At 41.8% G+C, this 23,188-nt stretch overlaps 2 protein-coding genes across 3 annotated transcripts in view; one reads left to right on the forward strand and one right to left on the reverse strand.

The window, feature by feature from the left end:
* gak (cyclin G associated kinase) overlaps nucleotides 1-3,816 on the forward strand; it is a 34,640-nt gene extending 30,824 nt beyond the window's left edge. The window contains 1 exon segment of the mRNA XM_071204349.1: nucleotides 1,448-3,816. Within this exon segment, the coding sequence (XP_071060450.1) occupies nucleotides 1,448-1,549 (102 nt within the window). The 3' untranslated portion in view covers nucleotides 1,550-3,816.
* A 3,916-nt stretch (nucleotides 3,817-7,732) lies between these two features.
* Nucleotides 7,733-18,554, reverse strand: LOC117452493 (calphotin-like). Of its 2 annotated transcripts, XM_034091168.2 has the most exons (12): nucleotides 18,405-18,548; nucleotides 15,689-16,246; nucleotides 11,337-11,384; nucleotides 10,718-10,762; nucleotides 10,242-10,523; nucleotides 9,894-9,926; nucleotides 9,697-9,762; nucleotides 9,297-9,389; nucleotides 9,063-9,149; nucleotides 8,825-8,926; nucleotides 8,622-8,722; nucleotides 7,733-8,534 (listed from the first exon to the last, which is right to left on the reverse strand). In XM_034091168.2, exons 1-11 carry the CDS (start codon nucleotides 18,447-18,449, stop codon nucleotides 8,660-8,662), a joined length of 1,422 nt encoding a protein of 473 aa, XP_033947059.1. In that variant the 5' UTR covers nucleotides 18,450-18,548; the 3' UTR covers nucleotides 7,733-8,534; nucleotides 8,622-8,659. The 2 variants fall into 2 exon arrangements, with proteins under 2 accessions (XP_033947059.1, XP_033947060.1); XM_034091169.2 differs by lacking the exon at nucleotides 10,242-10,523 and having other exon boundaries at nucleotides 18,405-18,554.
* Nucleotides 18,555-23,188: the final 4,634 nt, after the last annotated feature.

Below are 23,188 nucleotides of genomic sequence, written 5' to 3' on the forward strand. Positions count from 1 at the left end.
AGGGATCCCTCTCCCAGGACGGACAGACGTGCAATAGATGCCGTGTGTAAATTGAAAAGATAATACATTTGCAACATAGGTAGTCCAAATGTTTGGAAATGCATGTGTGTATAATAGGAAGATGAATCCACGAGGATATCCATCCAGGACCTATGATCCAGGACCACAGCCACGACTCAAGATCCAGCGCTCGCGATCCAGGACACAGGACCGCAGGATCATCCATGACTCCGGATCCCAGCGTATATAGACACCAAAAAGAAAGACATTTGGGGAAGCTGGGTTAATTCCAGACACTGACAAGGCAACATTGGATACTGTTTTTTATCATTGGGAAAATATTTCACAATAACTTTTACCCCCAGGGTAGGCCGTTTTTAGAAAATACCAAAAGGTTGTAAAAATATGAAAATACATCCTCATCCTGCACCACTCCTCTCCGTCTTAACCCCTTTTCAACATCTGTGGGTTTAGTGGCCGATTATGCATAATAGAATGTTCAAAGGCCACTTAGTCTACGAGGCGAATTCGAGTATTGACTCGCGTAAATTGAAGAAATCCAAATACCTTGCATCGTTCCAAGTGCTTTATACAAAAGTTCAATTGATCAGTAGGCGGCCCACTACCGACTTGCAACATTTGGCCGTTAAATAACGGGCGTGCGGATGTGTGTGGTCAAACACTTTTTCCGACCTGCTGTGTCACGCCGGCAGCGTAATTTAAACTCGAGAATGCGCACTAAGTTCTGCTTTCTATAAATAATAACAAAACATAAAACTAGAGCAGTCCATTAAAAAAAAAAAAACAGTATAATTATAATTCATAATTCATATTCAGCTAGTTAGAGTTAACTTAAAAGAATATACAATTAGCTCACCAAAACATAAATATTTACCATAAATAATGTGCCTAAATGGCTCTTACAGTGGGCTTGTAAAGCCCCTTGAGATGAGATACTGTGATTGGCTCTGGCTGTCTACAATGTCAGCAAAGTGTTTAAATTCATAGATGAGAAAATAAAAAAAGTTGCAGAGTGAGTTATAGAGAGCTACCTCGAGCCTTTGGCTACTGGCAGCAGAAGGCTAAAATATCCTCTCTTAAATCTTGGAAATTTTAAGTAAGTCAGTCTTCCTTTTTGGGATGCTTTGCAATGTATTCAGTTGTTGCCAATTCTGGATTTGCATATTTTCCTGCAAGATATTCCTCCGTTGACATGCACACTGCATTTGTACAAGAGTGTATTCTTTCTCTGAAATTGGCTAAAGTCTCCCTTCATGTGCTGAAATGATTAAAACCAGAAAAGAGACCCAAGAGGAGTTACAGAAGTGTAGTTTTCTCTCACACCACGTCTTACCGTATGCCAAAAGTTAATAAAATAATATTAAAGTGCCTAGCCCAGCTTTAACTGTTCTTTATTGATTGGCGAATGTATTCTCTCTCTCTGCAGGCGACAGACAAGCCTTACGAACATTACGCTAAGATGATCTTCATGGAATTGAACGACGCCTGGTCAGAGTTTGAGAACCAGGGATTCAAGTCACTCTTCTAAAACCCTGGTCTGGTTTCCAGCTAGACCAGATCAGACTGGCTGGATTTTGCCTAACCAGACGGGTTGGACTGGGCCACATTGGACAGGACTGAGCCCACATTGGGCCTTAGGGGGCCGGAGCCTCTGAGAGGTGTCCTCTCTACCATTCCCTTCACTCCCTTCTTCCTTCCTTACTTTCTTCTGTTTCTACAGTCAAGGAAAAAGACCGTTGGCCTCATGTCCGGCTGTAGAAAAGAAATGTCCTCACTGGTTCATAAAGAGCCAGTAAAATAAACATTGTGATACAGTAGTACTTAAACTCACTGCCTACCTGTACGACTGCCTGAGTGGTGCTGCACACATCTGGAGTGGAAGAACGAGTGTCAATCACACGAAGAAGACAACATCTAAAAAATATATCAGATAATACAAATACTTAAAAAAAGACCCAGCTGGTTATCCTGTCATAGGTTTAAATACAAAGATTTAATGACCCCCCACACTTGTAAAAATGCTGGTCTAATCATCTGCAGCTGGCAGGTTTGTCATTAGTGCCTGACACTTTAGCAAACAACCGGTCATTTCACTGACTGGTAAAAAAAAAAAAAAATGAACATGGCTGTACAGTGTTTTTAAGCTTTGTTGCCTCAAAAAATATTGAATGTTGCTGATGAATCTTGGTAACAACCAAACACAGCATCCAACGGACAACGAAAATATATCCTGCCTCGGATGAAGAAGCAGGATTAAAAATATCTGGAGGATTTTCAAACAAAAATACATCTAATGATAATATTAAAACTAGAAGTGCTACCTTTTGGGCTCAACAGTTAGTTGGGTTTGATGTTGAGCAATTTCTTCTCCAGAAGTACTTTGCCTGCTGAACACTACTCGTGCTGCTTCTACCATTACAGTGACTGCTACACACACTCCTCAGATTGATGTTAAAATCTGCATCCCAAACTTCTGACAGGAGCTGAACTTGTTTTGGAGCCCCATATAAACCTAAGTGGGCAGTCTGTTGTTTTTTGAAGTGTTCTTTTAATTCCTACCCACTCAGGCTATACTATGTAGCTAACTGCATGCTCTCACACACCAAACCTCTCATCAACAGGGGGTCGGTGTGTTTGATTTCAAACCAGGGTAGTCCGAACGGACGGGGGCTCTTTTATTGAAGTGCTCTTTTTCTTGTAGCAGATTCAGAGAAGAGTGTACCTGCCTGATACAGTTGTGTGACTTCATGCCTTTTCCAGCATCACTGTCATTATTAACCCCTCTCTGTATCCCCCCCCCACCACCATCTTCAGCGCTCAGTTCATTGGACAATTATTTTTCAGTGCATAGAAGGAGATAAAAAAGTGAAGGAATATAAAGAGAATTTAGTGATTTATTCTGGTTGCTAAAGTTTTCTGTGTAGGTTTGTTTTGCCCTTTTTGTCAATTAATCACCAATTCAATGTAAATATGAAAATAATATCATCCATCAAGTGGCTTTATTAAGATTCCAACCTGGGGAGCTGATTTATTATAGAGCTTTACTGTGTGAATGGTTGAGTGAGTATGTGTGAAAGTCAGTGTGTGTGAGTGTTTCTTTTTGGCAAAAGATAATGAAACCTTATTGGACATCATGCTTTCTTGTCTGCAATCACAATCTTTTTTTTCTTAATTTAATTTCTTCCAGCCTCACACACTTCAAACAAGTATTTCGAACTTTTTTCCCCCCCTTTTTCTATTTTTTTAATTTTACATTTTACCTCATGGACCAATCAAATCACCTGTTTTTCATATTTATTATATTTTTTGGGAAGGTTGTGGGTTATAATGACATGTATTCTTGCATATTGATGGCACAAGTGAAATTGTTCAGATAATATATAAGTGGAATATGCTGAAAGTGGGACAGTCGGTGGTTGATCAGTGAGCCTCTTTGTTGCTGTTTCCATTCCAAAGCATCTAATACGAATGTGCTTTTATGAAATATATATATTTATCCTCTCTGTTGTTAAACTGTATATGTTTATCATTTGTCTGTTCCGTTTTATGTTGTTACCTTTTTTTTTCTTTACTCTTGCTTGTTTCGCATTTCGAACTTCCAACATGAGGGGCCAGTAAACCTAAGTTAGAAAAAAATGAATAAGCTGATGCTTGAATTCAGTTCTTTGAAAGTATCACAGCACAAAGAGGGAGGTTTGCAAACCACACATCTGCAGTGTTAACTGTACCAAATTACATCATACTAATATGAATGTAGATTTCAATGCAAAAACAAATAAAAACCTTTTGATTTGATTTCATGGTTTGTTTTGAAGTTTCTTGCTTGCTACGCATCACATAAATCAGACAGATGAGAATGTATTTAACATCGTAAGAAATAGCCGATTGATATGCCGCATAGCATACACTGGTAGAAACCTGGCCATCAGCGTGCTAAAGGTACTGACCATTGCACTTCAGAATCCTCACTAATCCTCATGTGACTATATGCTTGATCCATACAATTAACTTTGAAACTGGGCCTGCTAAATGGATGCCATCAATGTGAGGTGTAACCAAGTTTATCAATGGTGCATACACTTCAAAATTATAAAAAAAAAATAATGGCTTGTGAGTTTTGTAATTCTAAGGCCCAATCCCAAACCACGCCCTAGACCTCCGTTTGCGCATTCGCGCGGAGGGTCCGCCACATTAATATGGGCTCAGAACAGTCTCATAATATACACACATGCACACAGAAGGATTCACACTTGTATTTCATGATCCGCAAAAGGATTCTCACTTGTATTTCCGAATCCACACTTGTGTTTGTCAATGCACACACAAATGTGTTCCGTTTCATATACATGTAAATAAAATCCAAATACAGAAAAAAGTTTTACATAGGCCTATGTATTTTTGATCCTCACATATTTGTTTTCCGTTTAAAACCTCTGCACCTGCAAACACAAATCGCTTTCTCTGCACGGATCACTGTGCATTCGTGTGTGGGTTTTTTGAGACTCCCCTGACGGTCAGCCGATTCGTACTTGTAATTTGTTCTATCTATAGCCAATCAGATGTCTCCTAATTTCTAAGCCAATCACATGAGTGCGCCCCCAAGAGGGTAGATTTATTGCGTTCATGACGTACTGACGCACTCAGCCTTACCTGGGTGGTAAGGCTGAGTGCGTCTCGGTGGACCGGGTGAAGGCTGCCCACTTGGATTTGGACCAGCCGGTGGTGCTAGCACGGCCTCCTGCGACGGGGCCGCCCCCTGGCCTTGATCCCTGTCACCGATTTGGGACCCATTGTTCAAGTTCGGCCTCTTCCGGCGACCGCCCCTGCGGGGGTTGCTTTCCCGGCTTCCATGCTCAGGAGTCGTGGTGCCCGGCCAATCGTTCTTCCTCACCGCACAGACTTTGTTTATGGGTGAATTCTGGGGGGGCTTGTGTGGGGCAGGCCCGGTTCCAGAACAAAATGACTAACGTAACAACGGCAGGAACGGCTTCTATAGTGTTTTTGAGGAGCTTTTTGATTACAGATTTGAAAACATCGTTGCTTGATTAAAAAGTAGCACAATTCATTATGTCAAACCTTGAAAGATATCCCTGCCCTAATGCCAAAAGTAACTGGCAACTGAATATATGTCGCCGTAGCGATGATGTCTATGTCTGGACCGCTGAGTTGATCTCAAAGCACGCTCCCCTCTCCTGCAGGGAGAAAAACTATATTTATATACTTTATATAGGTTGATACAGTAGCCCCTTTTTTTAAATAGTTTTTATAGGTGTTGCCATCTGTTTTGTGTAGCGTGGTTCTACAAGCAAGTCAATGCATTAATTGGGTGGTATCAGAGAGTTACACGGGTCTGTAAATGCAATGAAAACAATTGGCCACAGAAAATAATTTATATTAAACATATAATTTTTACTTTTGAATACTTTAGTACAAAGGATGTCTTGAATAATTTAAGTGATATATGTGTACACATATAAATCATTAGTCAAAACAGCGCTACATTTGATTTAATTAAAAGGTATAATATGTGGTAAACTGAAGAGCCCTTTGGGAGCCGGAAGAGCCGGCTCTTCTTGGTGAGCCAAATGATCCGGCTCAGCAAGAAGAGCCGGAATTCCCATCACTAGAACAATGACTTCTTCTGCAAGGATTTATAAAAGCAGCTGGATAAAAAAAGTTAGGAAACGCCCCTATAGGAAACGCCCCTATAGGAAACGCCTCCTTGCTGCGGTCTGCAGACAGACCCATCTCGTAATGTCCCCATGATCTGAACTGTTATTACCTGCAGTAGATGCAGTGTTACTGCTGGCGATAAGGGCTGGTTGTTTTAACCATTTTCTGATGTCCATCATTGACTGCTGTGTAAGCACCTTGCAGATGATGAATGTGCAGCGGCACAGGTCACGCACACCTGACATAATAACGTTACTTACCGTTTAAATTGACCAAATAAATGCAGCAGACAATGTTATTCAACCACAATTACAATTTATTTTATTTCAACTATATTCTTCTTCTTATTATTATTATTATTATTATTATTATTATTATTATTATTACTACTATTGTTAGTAATAGTAGGCAAAATGTAATATTTTTCACTTTTCATTTTTTTTACTTTTCATTTTTCAAATGAGGGTGCATAACGACTCAACTGAGGGTGCAATGCACCCTTATGCACCCCCGTAGAACCGGGCCTGGTGTGGGGGCACATTATGGGACATAATTCACCGTGGTATTATTGTGTGTTGCAACACGGACCAGTTAGGGAAGGTACCGTGTTATGTAGTAACTTGACATGTAGTAGCAAGCAGATACTTACCTTGTCTTCATGCTAATGGGAATAAAGTGTGGAGTTCCATACTGAACACACCGCCTCTGACTCCCTTTCATCGGCTCTACACGATCATAAATCTATCGATTAGATTTATGATTCGAAAATGATAAAAGTAGGGTAGACATGTGGATATTATCCGGCTGAACCAAAACGTGTATTTATCTAACAGGTTCGTTCCACAGACCTTATTTCGAGCTATTTTCCAAAATCCTATGGAGAAATTCCATGGCTTTTTTGTCGAGGGAACCCGAGCGCAGCTTACTTCCGGGTTTTAGGACGCGTCACTGTACGTATAAACCTCACAGCGGGCTGAACTTGTCATAAAGTCCGCGAAAATAAAGCCCACCCAGAGCCCTAGAGAGATTTTTTTCTTTTGTTGTACTTCAAGTTAGTAGCTATTAAAGGCATAACAAGACAGAAATGTATAATTCTTTTTTTAATAGAAATGTTTCTTCTGCGCGTAAAGTGTCCAAACCGGGCTTTTCTGGATAAGCGCATTTTTAAAACATAGTCATTGTCCATGCCGGTTTCAGTTGGATTATTTGTCACAGTTGCTCCGACCAGATCGGTCTCCTCCATTTTGTAGATTATTTACGACTTTTGAATCCACATAAACACATCGGCAAAATCCGGCTTCGGTTTATGGGATGCTACAATGCATGATCTGTTCGGTATTTCCAGCCAAACACTTTACATTACATGTTACTTGTTAGACGCTTTTATCCAAAGCGACTTACATACTCAATACTGTGGACAATCCCCACAGGAGCAATTTGGGGTGAAGTGTCTTGCCCAGGGACACAACGACATGCTGACTGCAATGGGGTTTGAACCTGTGCTCCCTTGATCCGAACACCAACGCACTATCCACTGCACCACACGCTTCTCCTTCAGAGACATGTTTTGAATATAACTGAGACCTATAATATATTGATTAACAACAGAGGGACCTTTAATGTTAGTCGAGTTTATAAAGCTGCATTTCTCATTAACAATAATTCAAATGGCCACATCACAAGGCAAATTGAAATTCTATGACAGGATATTTAAAACAGACTTTCTAAAGTAGCCGACTACCGGAGGGGGATGTCGAGAAATTAAATGAGTCCCTACAATATTAAGCAAAGACTTGTATCACCCAAGTAAATTGTTACCGATTAAAAATGACAATTTTTATCTCCAAAGAAAAAACAGCCACACTATTCTTTAGGTGCATTTCTAAGAATTTGATATTGCCAGTACAGAATTGATAGAAAATTGAGAGAATATACTGTATTTCACATTTACTAGTCATGTCCCTTATGCAATTAAATACAAACCATTTCTCCTGATGTGTGATTGATAGTGTATAGAAAGAACAACAAGTATTCCTGCTTCACAATGAGTTACAGCTTTATTTCAAACGTGGACCAACATCATCCCATCAATCAAATAACCAGATCACATTACGTTTCCTTTCCAGAGCACAGACTTTGAACAAAACTGTAGCACATCATAGGGTCTATACAAAATGGATTTAAAAAAGTGAAGGAAAGGGGGAAAGGGCATGGCCTCTCAGCTCACCCCTGCCCCCCAAACTGTCTTTTTCCATTGGCCATGCAACCAAAAACTCCCACTCCAGGATAGCACTTAGTTTCGGCAGAGAGAACTGGAGGACAGAAATGAAGGCTGGGGAAAGTTTGATGGTAATAAAAAGACCTCTCGAAAATGTGAAGTTTTCCATTCCATATGAACAGGCCCCAGTACAACTATAGCCACATTCATCATCGTTACAGGTTTCACATGCATTGGTTATGCTGCATGGACGCAGACGTGCTGGAGAGAGGAACATGCCCAGATATCAGGCACTGCCAGTTATATCGATTTAGGAATCGTCATCTCTCAAGCACGCCTGCTTCCACTGCTAATGCAAATTCAGGGTGGTTGGGGAATACTACAGATAAGGAGTCACAATATGCTGGTTTCCATTTCTGCACATTTATGACAAGTCTGTTGTGCTGCCTTGAATGCAGCTGGTTTTGGCTCAGTGACATCTGGTTTGGTGTTTTGATAAAAACCAGGGCCGGAAAGGCACTTCAAAGTGTGGATGTCCCTTCAAATGCGTGGAGTAAATCCCTAAAAAAAATCGACACGTCAGCTGTAAAGCTTTGAGTACTCCGAATGGCCAAAGGGGAATCTGTAAAAGGCAAAGGATAGGAGTCAGTTTGTTGCTGCTGCTTGAAACAGTTATTCAAGTGAGATGTTCAATGTGTTAGATACTTACAAAGACAGAAAAGGTCTTCCAAGCTGTGTAATGTGGACCTAGCCCTCGATGGAGAGCTCTGGAACAATGTGTCCGTTCAACGTTGGCTCCACTGACATCTCCTGAAAATAAAACGAGACATTAGATCAGGCGAGTGCACAGTGAATCTCCAATATTATATATTTGGTAATTACTGTAGACATTTTTCATGCTTTGCTTCTTACCATTGAGTTGATCTGCACAGACTGCATCTGGCAGGGCATGTCGCAAATTTCAGTTTTGAGTTCTGACAGCACATCCACACAAGTCTGCTCAGGAACGGCTTCCTGGAAAGACAAGGGTGAGGCCGGTTAATAAAAACCAAACAGTCTGACATTCTTTTTATAATATTAGCAATAATGGTGCTGTTTTACATTATAGTCATACAAGTTTGTACAATTTCCAAGCTTTATATTAACTCACAATGATCATCTCCTCTGCGGGGGATGCAGCAGGCTCAGCGGGTGTTACCTCTGGTTCTGAGGGGGTGTCGATAATTTCCACAACTTTCTAAATAAAAGCAAATAGAGAGATGGTCGTTAAAGCAGAGCATACAAGTAGCACATGTGTTGTGCAAAAAACGCTTTTAACAGCAGGTTTGCATTGCTGGGAAGACAGTCTAATTTCAATGTCAAAGAACATTTTAGATGCTCTCACCGCATGGACAGCAGCAGACTCAGCGATGGCGACCTCCACGGCAGCGACAGATTCTGTGACAACAAAGTCATCGACCAGGCACTCAGCAAGGACCTGGATAAACATAAGGGAACAAGGTGAGAACATTTAAAAATATTCCACAGGCAAGGTCAAAGAATGTAAATGAGGAGAACTAATAAGCACACATCCCAGGAGAAAATGGCAACTGGCTATGAACTAGGTTTGTTTTAAATGTCTTGAAAGCAGAGTGCATTAGCATCAATAGAAATGTCCCAATACTGACATAAACCACATTTGTATTTCAGGGGGTTTTAAAGGTAGAATGCAGCAAATCCTAAATGATCACATGACCTTGAACCTTGACATGCAGTTCCCAATTGTTTAAAAGTTCAGGGTTTACCTCCTTGACTTCAGTTACAGGGGCTTCAGCCTCTTCTACTGGAGCCTCAGGGACGATTTCTGGCTCCTGGTGAAACAACAGATACTGCCATGTCAATATTCAGAACACCATAAGCATGTGTGGCCCAGATAAAATTGCTACTTTTGGAAATATTGCCAAAAGAAAACATTGATTAGGTCCAAAGGGAGAACACTCACCACTGGGATTTCCTCAGATGGGGCAGCAACATCCTGAAAGATAACAGGACACAGCAAATCAGTCTTTGCTGTTAAGTTGCATTATAAAAGTAAAAGGAACATGCCAGCAAACAAAGTTAGATGAAGTTCTACTTAATCAAGGTTTAGTATTTATGAAAGGAAAGTCTAGTGAAATAATGAAAATGATTGGATCTTCCACAAGAAGCACAACTGTTCAAACCACATGCAACATACAATCACAAATACAAACTACATAAAATTAAAGGACATTGTTTTTTGTTCTTGGAAGGGAAATAAGAAAAAGTTCAAGAAAAGGGAAAAAATATCGTTTTTTAATCGAACTGGCACCTCTGTGATAGCAACAGACTCGGCAGAGACTTCAGGTGATTCTTCAGCCAACACTTCGATTTCAGCTTCATCCTCCTGTTCTGGTACCTCTGCGGCAACCTTTTCAACCACTGCTTCTGCGACAACCTCCACCACAGTTTCCGCAACGGCCTCCTCTACAGCGGGTTCAGCAGCAACCGGCTCACTGACAAGTTCTACCAATGGTTCTTCAGAAGCTTCAGTAATGGCGACCGCTTCTTCCTCTGCCTTCACTTCAGTCACTGTCTCACAGACATCAAGTGTCTGGACATGCAAAGTCAACACGGCACACATTATGAAACACCATGCAACATGCACACAGATTAACTAATGGTAACACTTAGTTCATATGAGTCACTGACAATCTATCGGGGCAATGATATGTGATGGAATGAACAAGACTACGGAGTTGGTAATGATGTAACTATAGTGACAAGACTTGCTGTCAAAGTGCTTACCAGTTCAGTTGCTGTGGTTACAGTTGTAGCCTCCTCTGTCAGAATCTGGAGAACAATAAATAAAAACACTTTAATAAGACAAGGGCCGGTTATCTGCTAAACAGACTTGATAGAAAATATTTCACAATTATCTTCACTACAAACTAAAATAAAACTGTTTGAGCAACCTGCCCACCAATTGCAGCACAATAAATGCCCATTACCTACATCAAAAGTAGTATGAGGTGTTGAGGATAAAATAAAAGTGTAATCCTTTCTTTCTGAACAAAAAAAGTACAAGAGAATGTGACCTGAGGCAAGTGTGGGGGCCTTTTGTAAGTTGTGAAGTTAGAAATACTGTGTTACTGTGGTGTAACAACAACAACAAAACTTGGATTAAGGCAGGTGCCCTTTCTGAACGGCATTATGCTTTTTATAGGGTCTGCATGCCTAACCTGATTGACCCATTAGTTTTACCTTATAACATGACTCAATGTGGCATTTTCAGATGTCGTAAAAAACACCAACTCATCAAAAACTAAAGCAGGTCTTACTTGAAATTAGTCATGTTGAGCTATGATCAACATACTCGTTCACACCGGCAAATACCAACATTTTGCAAATGCAAATTTGTTCTTACCTCGGTCTCAACAGGGGCTGCTACTGGAGCCTCAGCTGGGTGTACAACCTACGAAAGAAAAAGGAGAATGTTTACTTACAAGTCAGCTACACCATCATAAAGATATGCATTGTTATCCAATGAAAACATGTTGAGGGGCAGAAGTGTAAATAAATACAAAATAAAATCACATCAACCAGAATTAAGAGGTAATTAAATACATTTGCCTGTTAAACTGCTTCCATTACTCCTTTTCCCCCCACAACAGTTAAGGGCACACTGAGAGAGGCATACGAGTTCTAAAAATGTGCCTCAAGCAAAAGGATTCACAAAACTGTTTGTAAGCCAAACTGTAGCTGTATTCGCCGCGAGGATTAACAGTAAACCCAATGACATTCTTAGAAGGTTCACAGTTTACAAAAAGTTGTACAGTTTACTGAAATAAGATACAATGCGCACTTTAACAAATAAAATGCTGTGTGTTGGCTGTATGTCAGGAGAGGAACACTAAACATAGGTTTTAAAAATTACATAATGGTGAGCTAGTAAACCCATTTGCCAACCCCTTTTTGTAACCCAGCCCAGATTCATAAAATGTAAGTCTTCAAACTTAAAAAAGGGCATTTCAAGCATATGCTCTGATTTGGTCATGGAGCAAGACATTGGATCTGTATCACAAAAAAGCAGCAATGCTCTGTAGTCTGCACCACGTTTTAACATTCTTGCATTAAAATGTAATCGATTGTATTAGCATTACTCAATTAAATATGTTCTAGATACATATGCCACATGCCAAGTCATTTTACTTTGCAGGGGCAACCCGACACATTTACAGAAAACAGTTGACAGTAACCTAAATGGCCACTGGTGGCCCCCACTGTGTAGCCAATAGGGAGAGCTATAGTGGCAGTAAAAGTGAGCAGCACATAAATAATGTAAAACTTCGTAGTCAACAGTAAATTATTTAAAAGTCTTGTATCAGCCACTCTACAATGTGGGGCAAGTCTGGTGCATGCAGTCTGGTGCTAGGCAAAATAAGACCAATCATGCAAATGCATCTAAAGTTTATGCTACAGTGCAAACGGAGTGAAAAGTCACAGGAGACTTAAAATGCTTGTGGTTACGGTGAGTTAGTTAACCATCTCCACCTCTTTGCATTGTGCTACTGAAAGGTGATTAATCCTGTTTGCCAAGATTTACACAACCTACTGAACAAAAGCCAAGTGGACAGAAATGCATGTATGGTTTAGGGTAAATATATACTCCAGCTAAAGCCTCTGAGGGATGGTATAGGGGAGAGAAAGGAGGAGGGAAGGGCAAGAGGGAGGGGGGTGGACTATAGGCCTTCCTTTGCTTAACAGGAAAACAGGCGTACACCCCCTCCAGACTGTCCAAGCACAAGAACACTTTGTACAAACTGGTCTGAACGCAGATCCTGCCTCACCAGTCCTACTGAAAAGCAATTCCAGCCAACAACAAAGCTTATCTAGAAACTGACCATTTTTATACGGATGGTAAACTTTATCTGGAATGCAATGAGCTAAATGCAATAAGAAAACCGTTTGGCCTTTTCAGGAATCAAGAGTTTAGGGAAACAATTTTACAAAGCTCAACATAAAGCAAGCACAATTTAAAATAAAAACAGGGACGCATTTGGATTTCTGCATTAAACGAAGACCTATCGAGCCCCCAAAAACACTCCTAAAAAGTTGCCAGGTAATGTGGGCCAGGCCCAATGTGTGCTGTGTAAGGAAAGAGGGTGGACACTAGGTGGAGGGGGGACAGCGGCCCATGTGCGTTGCCACAAGGGGATATTTTTTCCAACCAAGTCTGAGAACACCACAAACATCACGTCACCAACCTTTATAAATATGCTCATCGTTTTAAAGCATGCCCCTTATAGGATGTTATGAGCAAATGTACCCCAAATCACCATCATCGACGTTTGTTACATAAATCTTATAACAATAAATAAAGTTGACAGCCGTCTTGCAAGACTACACACATCTCAACAGGTATCGCTCGCCGCTCGCCCCCCACCCCCGACAAAAACCCAATGATAAGAGGGGGACACATGGCAGAACAAGCACATGTGCTAAGAAGATAAGCTAGTAAATGCCCATCGGCCCCATAGGGGTTGGCCGAAGACAGGAGTGAAAGGGGGAGGCCAGAGTAGGGTGAAAGGAGAGACAGAGAAACAAGTGGTGGGAGGGAAGAAGAGTGATGAGGGAGAATGAATATACAAGGGAGGGAAATGGGTGAGTGACTGAAGGGGGGAGGGGTCGAGGTCTGCAGGAGCACCGAGGGAGAGCAAACGGGTACAAAATGTTCAGTCTCAACATGAGCCGCACCCGCTGCCTCAGGACACGGAAAATTGTATACAATGTAACACTAAGCAGGACTTTATATTGGGTGGGGGGGACTCACCTGAGTCTCTGTGGTGACAACCAGAAGTGGTGGAGACTCCTCTCTCTTGTCCCAAAGCCAGCTGAATACAAGCCCCATTTTTGCCTGCTCTGATTCTATTGTCTATTGACCCAAGTGGAGTGCAACTCTAGTCGAACAGTGTCAGAGTAACCACTCGTGTCAAGATTATTGATTAAAGTTCATAAAACACTATACACCATATAAAGGACTACTGTATGAGTTGCATTTAAAGCCAGCACTGAATAAATGCCAACTTTGCCAAAGTGCAATAGAGCCTGTACGTGTATATGTGAGCGTCTAAATTGTATCTGGCACATCTACAGGCAGTGAAGGAGCAGAGAAGCAGCAAGGCAAGAGGGGAGCTAAGGAGTGATGGATGATGTGGTGGGAGGGAGAGAAGGAGGGATGTAGGAACAAAGAAGGAGGAGGTGGGCCAAACAGCTATACAATGACGGGGAGCAAGAAACATCCATTGGTCCTGTATAGCTCAGAGGGTAGGGCATAACACGCAAGCTTGAGTGACATTCTATAGCAAAGTAAACGCTGTACTATGTAAAGGTACGATATGGCCCAAGAGAACAGTGCAGCCTTTATTCTATAGCAAAGTAAACACTGTACCCTAGGTAAACTAACTAATTTCTAGCAAAAGGCTACGTCACTGACGTACACCTCCTGTCTAACTGGTCGTTCAAGCCAACACATGTCAGCACATGCATCTGCTCCATATGTGGACATGGCTCAGTTACCAAGAGAAAAGTGCACAAATTCTGTGCGTGTGTGCCTACATGCGCAACTGTGTGTGGGTAGACACATGCATGTGCAGTATGGCGCCTGTGTGTGCCACGACACATAGCCTGCAGTGTACTGGCTGAAACAGAACATTATGTTCCCAAAATGTGCACATGTTAGTCATGTGAAGAAACAAAGGTAATGTGTTGAAATTGCAACGCAAACATTAATGTAAAGAGTTGGAGGGTAAAAAAAATAAATGTTGGGAAACATGTTTAGTTATAAGCTACAACTGTGCAAGCTAGCCAAACAGCAATTATTTGAATACAGTAGAAAGCAAGCTTCAGTTCTTCTACCAACTTTTACTTTAAAACTCAACCAACTCTCTTGATCGCCTATATTCAAAAAAAGCCATCTCGTTGATTCCAGCAAATTAACATTTCAAACACTTCTCGCAGCAAAATTAAATAATCCAATATTTTAGAGAACAAACTCCATTAAAGTCCTCCCAGCCTATTCAAAAAGCAATTGCATTTTAATCAAAGCCATGTGCTTCATGACACAGGCATGTTTTAATGTAGGAGATACTGTATAATGACTGCTGAAATGGCTCTGCCCACTCTCCAGTGATGTAGCCTACAATCCCTCCCATACTTCCCACCTCTTTGCTAAATGGAACATGTTGTTCCCTTTGCCTCTAAACCCCCCCCCCCCCCCCACCAGCCCCACCCCCTTCTCCTATAAGAGCTACAGCATATACACCGTTTAACGGTCTTCCACAAAACCAAAATAGCAGACTTTAAGATCCACAATGTGTGGAAATTACGTGAAGACCATGCGACATTCAGAGTTTGTAGCCATGTATACATTGGTTGGACAAAGTACATTTCTAGAGAAGCACATGGATTTCATCACAACATAAGTGTCAGAAGTTACTATGGTTACAGCTTGCTGGCGGTTTTTGTTGATAGCCAAAAAGTATGGCACTACACAGAAAGCCTATCAAAAGATAACCAAGGCTGCCATTAAAATGTACAGGATGTATTATAAGGCCTTTGAAGAGTCGCCACATCTCTACTTAATCTATTACCATATTACAAGTGCCTCAGGTACTCATTTGTCAACTATGGAGGATTAACCACTATAAAAATCCACTGGTACACCCCTTATCAAATGATACAGTCAAGTGTCTGCATATGAACCAAAGCAGTTATTACCTCTGTTATTGCTTCTGTTTCAGGAATGATAGGTTCAGCTTCTTGTTCTATCGCAGCCTCAACTTCAGCAGGTTGCTCTGCTGGGGTCTCAACAACTGGAGCTTCTTCAACGACCGGGGCAGGGGCTTCAACCTCAAATTCTGCTGGAGCTTCTTCCACCACAGGCTCTGGTTCTGGCACGGCCTCAGGCTCAGCTACATCAATGGGCTCTGGCTCAGGCTCCACCACTGCAACGGGCTCTGGTTCAGGCTCCACCACTGCAACGGGCTCTGGTTCAGGCTCCACCACTGCAACGGGCTCTGGTTCAGGCTCCACCACTGCAACAGGCTCTGGTTCAGGCTCTTTCACAACTGGTTCTACTATGGGGACTTCCACAATAGGGACTGCAATTGGAACAACCTTTGGGATCTTCACTGGAGCTCTAGCCAGTTCTCTAACTGGTGCTTTAGCCCCCTTCTTTGGGACGGCTGTAGGGGGAGCACCAACTGCAATCCCAGGAGTCCCTTTGGCTGGTGGGTTGGCCGCATGCTGCTCTTCAAGGATTATCCTCTGGGCCTGCTGTAAGAGGGAAAGCACAAAAATGTGGGATTAATGATTGTTGTCTTTTCAATACAGTGGAAACCACCATATAATTGTCATACATTAAAGTAGCATTTTACAAGGTAGTTAATATAAATAAAGTACTTCAAGGTAACGTAATTCAATTACGCAATATCTATCTCAAACAACTCAAGTTTAAATTCTTACATCTTCTTTAAAAAAAAAAAAAAGGTGAATTGAGGCAAATGGGATGGAATTCTTTGAGGCTCTTGCTGCATTTAAATACTGTTGTTGTCGTTTTGCAAAGCATTTCAGCACATTTTGGACTGCAGGAATACCAGGAATCCAACATGTTTTTTCAGCTTGGGACAAAACCCCCCCCAGGGTTTAAAGAAGATTTTAGGAGCCCAACCACTAGAGGGAGGGGCTGGATTTCAGGGAGAGGGACCATCAAAGCTACTTGGATAATGGGAGTTCATTAGTTGAATCAAAGCCATCCTGACAGGTCTGGTGAAGCGGGAACAGAAACAGTGAGAGTCAGCAGCACTGATGTGTGCCCCGCACGCCAGACAGTGGGCCTAATCACTTCATAATAAGGTTATAATCAGGTTACAATCACTCCCTGAAAAGGCTTTTGTTAGATAGACAGCCAGCCAGTCAGTTCATACGTCTATACCCGTCAAGCTATGCACCATCAAAACAACCCCTCTCTTACCTCCAACAAATGGCTGGCAACATTTTCACTACTACATCACCACATTACGTTATTGAAAATGCTTAGGAATGTGTGAGACAAATGTAGCTTTACATCTTCAAGCAACACTTTTTAGCTTTCAAGAGGGAATTGCTTATAACATCCAGCTGTAATGGGCTTTAGGGGCCCGTTGTTATCCTAGTGTCACTCGGAGAACTAGAGATTGTGCAGGCGCTGGCAAAACAAATGCAAGACATTCCTCCAGTCAACACACTACCAAATACAGTTGTGTGGGGCCTAGAGTCAGCAAGAGAGTTTGAGGGGGAGGCGCTGAGAAACTCCATACCTACAACCCTTTAGTGGTGAAGCAAGTTATGATTTTAAAGTTGTAAATTAGGTTAAAGAGCACAGGTTAAAACAATTAATCATTGTGATTGGGAAAAAGATGACAGTGTTCAGTGACTGAGTAACCTTTGCCCTCTGAGAATTGTAAGCATCTGTTACTTTCTTGCTAGTTATCCAACACTCCCACAGACCCCTTTGCCACACCCACTCCTCTTTGGGCACTGAATGTTCAGAAGTAAAATGTCTGGCAGTTACGAAAGAGTGGGGAGGGGGTTAGGAGTCCGATTTTTAAATAAGCATACTATTGGCCAACTGCTTCGTAATAATGCATTGTGATGATGATTCATACATTATGCATAGTTTGATGTACGAAGACAGTGAGTGATGCATGTACCTGTTTGTGCATTAGGGGGGGGGGGGGGGGGGGGGGGCTACTTTATGCTTTGCTGGCGGATAGAAACAAATATATTTTTCTATATTTGTAATAATGTGGGCTTATACAGCTTTGATAACCATAAAGGTGTAAAGATGGGAAATATAAATCCCAGCACTTTATAAATTGTGTCCATAGAGCGCGCTGATACCGCACGTGGCGCTCGGGAATCCACATGAACCATTTTCTTTGACTCTTGCACAAATGCCAGATGTAATTAATCTAACTAAAAATCAATTACGTTTTGAAAGTATTACATTTGAGTGCATTTGTGGAAAAGTTTTCGATCTAAGCGGAATTGAACGCACTAAGCCTAATTGGAGTTACTCAAGAAAAAAACAAAATAAAGTCAAAAAGAAAAACATAGTGTCCATTTTTGTCACTTAAATTGAGATTTTGATTTGTTTCAAATCATAAGGCTCATTTAAAAGGTTTTGCATTGGTAGTGGACACGTGCATTTTTTCTTCACTTTTTTAAATCAGGTTTTGCATTTTAGGGTAAAGACGCACATCGTTTCACCCATCACTCCAATCACACACTGAACACAAGTACAGTGATTGCAGCAGCAGTGCACGTGCGCGCGTCAAATATGTTTTCACGTAGAGAAGGGCCACACTAATAGAAGTTCTAAATAAACAAAATGTAATTGGTCGTGATGAGAACAACATTGATGTGGAAATAAAGGTCGTCTAGCATCACTTACTGTCCGCCTCATGCGACGCTTATTCTTCTTCCTCTTGCTGGGCATTTTGGCGATGAGTGGTGATGGAAACAAGAAAGACCGGAGAAATAAAACAGGAGCAGAGAGATCCAAGGAACAAAGCGGGTCTTTATAGAGCCCCCGTCTATCGGGTACCTTTGCATGTAACCTATGGGATAACTGGGATGAAAGATCGGGGGCGTGTAGAGACACACCCCCCACCTAAAACACACGCACGTGCACGGCTGCTCAGAGATGATTGAATCAGAGTGGAGCTAGGCTGGCTGGATGTTATGAAACCACTCCATCAGCGCGAGGGACAGAAGGAGCAAGAGAGTGGTCCGTGCAGTTTTCTGAGTGCCACACCCCCTTCTCTTTATCGGTTTCTTACTCGAGCACATGGCAACAGCCCCACATGCTCCAAAATGTCTGTTACCCTCCTTTCTCTACTTTTAGAGTCAGTTTGGTAACATACAAACCATAAACCCAGCCAGCAGCCAATTGCAATTGCCTTTTTAAGATAAACCAAACCAAATGAAAAAAAAACTGCCACTCTTCCATCCTTCAACTTTCCTGAATTCATTAAAATCATGAAGCTAGAGAATAGTTTTCATTGTATGTCTCCCCCAGGGGAAAAGGAGAAAGAGAGCCTGTACATGTGTCAACGCCCCCCCCCCCCCTCCCTGCCAGCCTGCACTGCATGAGTTGTGAGCACACATTGTGTCGAACTCTTGGGTAAGCCATATGCATAATCAGAAGAACACATATGCTTTGTTGTGTCATGTGTTCTTTTATACATGTAGGAAACACAAATGACAATAACATGCTTCTGAACTTCATTTTGCTTGTTCAGTTGAGTGAAAGGTGTGTTTTTTGGCAGGTTTTATTGTAAATGCTTTTGTACACAAATTGAGTTTGAGTTGAGTTCGCTTGAAGGCCTGCAACGTGATTTACTGTATGAGTGCAGATGGATTACATATCCACATAGAGTGCTTCTACATGTCACCAACACTTCCATGTTGAGCTGCTGAACTTTCCATTATAGTCACGGTAGCTCCCGAAAACTTTAGTTGAGCATACAGCTGCTGCAGGAACTGTATCAGTGTGACATTTGACCTGCTGTAGTTACTGTCAATTAGGGCTGTGCAATTAATCGTATTTAATCGCGATTACGATTATGGCTTGCGACGATTATGAAAACAGCATAATTGACAAAATACGATTATTTTGCTGGGTGCGCTTTCGCCCCTCCCTAAAAGCCCACTCGGCCACGTGGGAGTGACATGTGTTGTGAGTGTTCAGCGCGAGCGAAGATGTCAGAACAAGAGCAGCAACTCGTTAAAAAGAAGGGTAAAACTATGTCCACTAATTGCCATTACATTTCACATCGCTAAAGATATGTGCCCAGTTAGCACTGTTAGCAACCAGGGCTTTAAGCAACTTGTCAACACGTTGGACAAGCGTTACGCGATGCCGTCTCTGTATTATTTCAGCAGGTCTGCGCTGCCTGCACTATATGACAAATGCCGTGGGGAAGTTGAGAGAGATGTGGCTTCAGCTGACTACTTTGCTACCACAACAGACCTATACCACAACAGACCTATGGTCTAGGCTAGACCATAGGTCTGTTGTGGTAGCAAAGTAGTAGTCTAGCCCAGGGGTGCCCAACCAGTCGATCGCGAGATGTGTCTAAAAATAGAACAACAATATTCTGTTTTATCGTTAATGTCCTGTAACATAATCTTCCTGTGCCAGAATAATGCACTTGAACGCATCAAAGCTTTGTGATTGGCCGGCGTCACCCCACGTGTCGGGGCGTGGCTGAGGGTCTTCAGTCCAGGTGGCAATATTGTCACCTGCCTGCGCTCATCTCTGAAACCAGACCGTGTAAACAGGCTGGTGTTTCTTGCAAAACATCTTTAAAAGATGACATGAGCAGCCCTACCAGCATTTGTCATGGTGGCCTAAACATTTTTATTTGGTCTTAAATTGTAGTTCAACATTTATTTCCTGTTACTTCTGGACCATGACGGTTGGCCAGCCTTCAACGTTTAACTGAGTGGAATATGTTGAATATGTTTTACCAACATGTTGGCTATATGTTAAGGAGTTTTCAGTAGGTTGTGACAGTGCACTGCAACATATTTGATTTAATTTATTTTGGTCTAATTTATTTTTATTTATTAATAATATATGTTTAGTATGGTTTTGGAAGTGCGCTCCAACATATTTTTTGATCTTGTTTATTGGTAAAATATTATTTGTTTTAAAGTTCAATAAATGGTCAATGAATAATCGTCAAAATAATCGTGATATCAATTATTGACCCAAATAATCGTGATTATGATTTTTGCCATAATCGCACAGCCCTACTGTCAATACCCCACCATACAACAACTCTTCAAATATAGTTGAATTAATACAGTAAGTGTTGCTATGGGTGACTACAGTCAGACCCATAAAGATGTCAATTGTGATTTATGGAAGTCTTATGGCGCGTTTCCACTGCAGCGGGTATCTCGCTTTAAGCGTGCCGAGCCGTGCGGGGCCCGTTTTTGGTTGCGTTTCCACTTAGCCTAGTTTTGGCCCGGGCTACTTTTTCACCTTTTTTCTGGCCCGACTAAATCGTGGTTCTAGGGCCAGGAACAACCAGGCTGTGTCGGGCTGAGTATGCTAAACTAGAGAGAGAATCGCTGGCAAGGGAGCTACAACTACAACAAGATGAACATATTTGACCGTGATTTAATTGTAATACACGTTTCAAAATGATGCCGAAGTAACAACATACTGATACCGGTTAGTAAAAACCATGAATTAATGCTTTGACAAGTCTGCAGACAGACGGCAGGCGGAAAACCCTTTTAAAATACGTGTTTTCTAAATGGAGCTTGGCTAAGCTAACGTTATATATGCTCCGACCGTCCACACTCACAACAACGGCCTACAGACATAAATAAACCAGCGACTGTATTCGCCATGACACAGGCAGTCTGTGGTTTGTACTTGAGAGCTGTGAGCTCTAAGTGCTAAGAGCTAACGGCTGTGTTGTTTTTCTGGGGCTCTCATTGAAGAACGTCACGGCTCCGCCTACACTGCGTTACTATAGTAACTACCCCAGTTCCTAAACTGTAATGGAAGCGCAGCATTAAAGTGAGCCGGGCCTAATAAGGCCTAATAACGCGAGCGAGGCCGAGCGTGGAAACGCGCCATTAGACCCCGTCCACACGGAGAAGAAACGGGTTGTATCCGCTACAGTTCGTATAGACGGTTCGTCCACACGAGGCCGACACGGAAACAAGGATAACGATAACGATAACGGCTCCCAAGGTGTGTAGATTTGCGGACGAAACGCTCTCGGGGGCCAAACGGCTCCGTATGTACGGCGCCCTATACGATCATTTCCTGATAACGATGAAGCCATAGCCCCGCCTCTCCCCACCTCTGCTGCTCACTCCCGCGTCACCCGCGTCATTACTGATGTGTTTCGCCAACAACAACAATGGCGGATCACAGGATTGCTTTCGTGCTCCAGACACTACTGACCATGCTACAGATGTTAGTGCACAATCTACAGCTCCTCTACCACAACCATCAGCAACAAGTGGAAATGGAGAACTACATGAACTACATATTTCTAAATCCACCGCGGATAATAAACAGAAGGGCAACCATGGCAAACATGCTTGGTCTTATTCACTGCTTTTCGTGTATTTTGTGGTGAAAGACAGCGCCACTTACAGGCCCGGCATATGTACAACAACGTTTCCAGCAGATCGAGCGGTCTCGTGTGGACGGACACGTTTCTTGAGCCGATTCCGTGTGGACAGAATACTTTATTTGTATCGACATCGGTTCGTTTTAATTTCCGTTTCCGTGTGGATGGGGCCTTACTGTGGTAGTTTGAGGGACTTCACAGTTTTTGGGATCCATCTTTTTATCACAGTTGTTGATGGCAAGATTTATAGTCTTCGGCAGAATTGAAAATCAGAGACAAAATGGGCAAAGAAACAAAATGTGGCCTAATGAGTTTTGTTCTCACTAACATGTTTGGGGTTTATAGGTTGGGTCTCTTAGGCCATGGTTCATACATTCATCAGCCTTGCACTACTTTGTGAAGTCAATGCTAACAATATATTTTCACATGCTATTTTCATCATGCTAATAGGAAATCAGTCATCATATTAATGTAAGTGTTGGACAACTGGGACATTGTGGCCTCTGTTTGACTGGGCTGCATATGCAGCACAAACAGTAACGTGTTTTTATGCATTTATTCTGTGTTTTAATTTTGCTTTTATCAGGACATGTTAAACCACCATGCTGCAATTAATTGTTTTGGTCCTGAGAGAAAATGATCAAAACATTTAAGACAATTGGAAATATTCTTTGCTTGATGAAAACTCAAATTATTAACTTAAGCCTGTAATTGAATCATTAGAATTCATTATTAGCTTGTGTCCATGTATGTTAGTCCCTAATCCATGTAAAGACATTTAACCAAAGCAAGGGACAGAAGTCAGTTTTTCTGTGTAAGTGTTAATGTGTGTGCCCAGTCTAGTTAGGGCAGGCTTCACTTACAGAATAACAGTCAGTCTGTATCACTGATACACACAGTCAGATGCCACATATTCTAAATGTCCCAGCCTTTTTAATTTACATTCTGAATGTTGCAGTCCCATGCAGATTTACAACATGCTGGACAAACTGCTGCTGAGCAAAAGGGAGGTTTTTTTTTTAATGCAAAACACTGATCTTGTTCACTTTTGTTATATTAATTTGCCCCGGTG

The sequence above is a fragment of the Pseudochaenichthys georgianus genome, chromosome 9 (genome assembly GCF_902827115.2).
Source record: "Pseudochaenichthys georgianus chromosome 9, fPseGeo1.2, whole genome shotgun sequence".
NCBI classification, from domain to species: Eukaryota; Metazoa; Chordata; class Actinopteri; order Perciformes; family Channichthyidae; genus Pseudochaenichthys; species Pseudochaenichthys georgianus.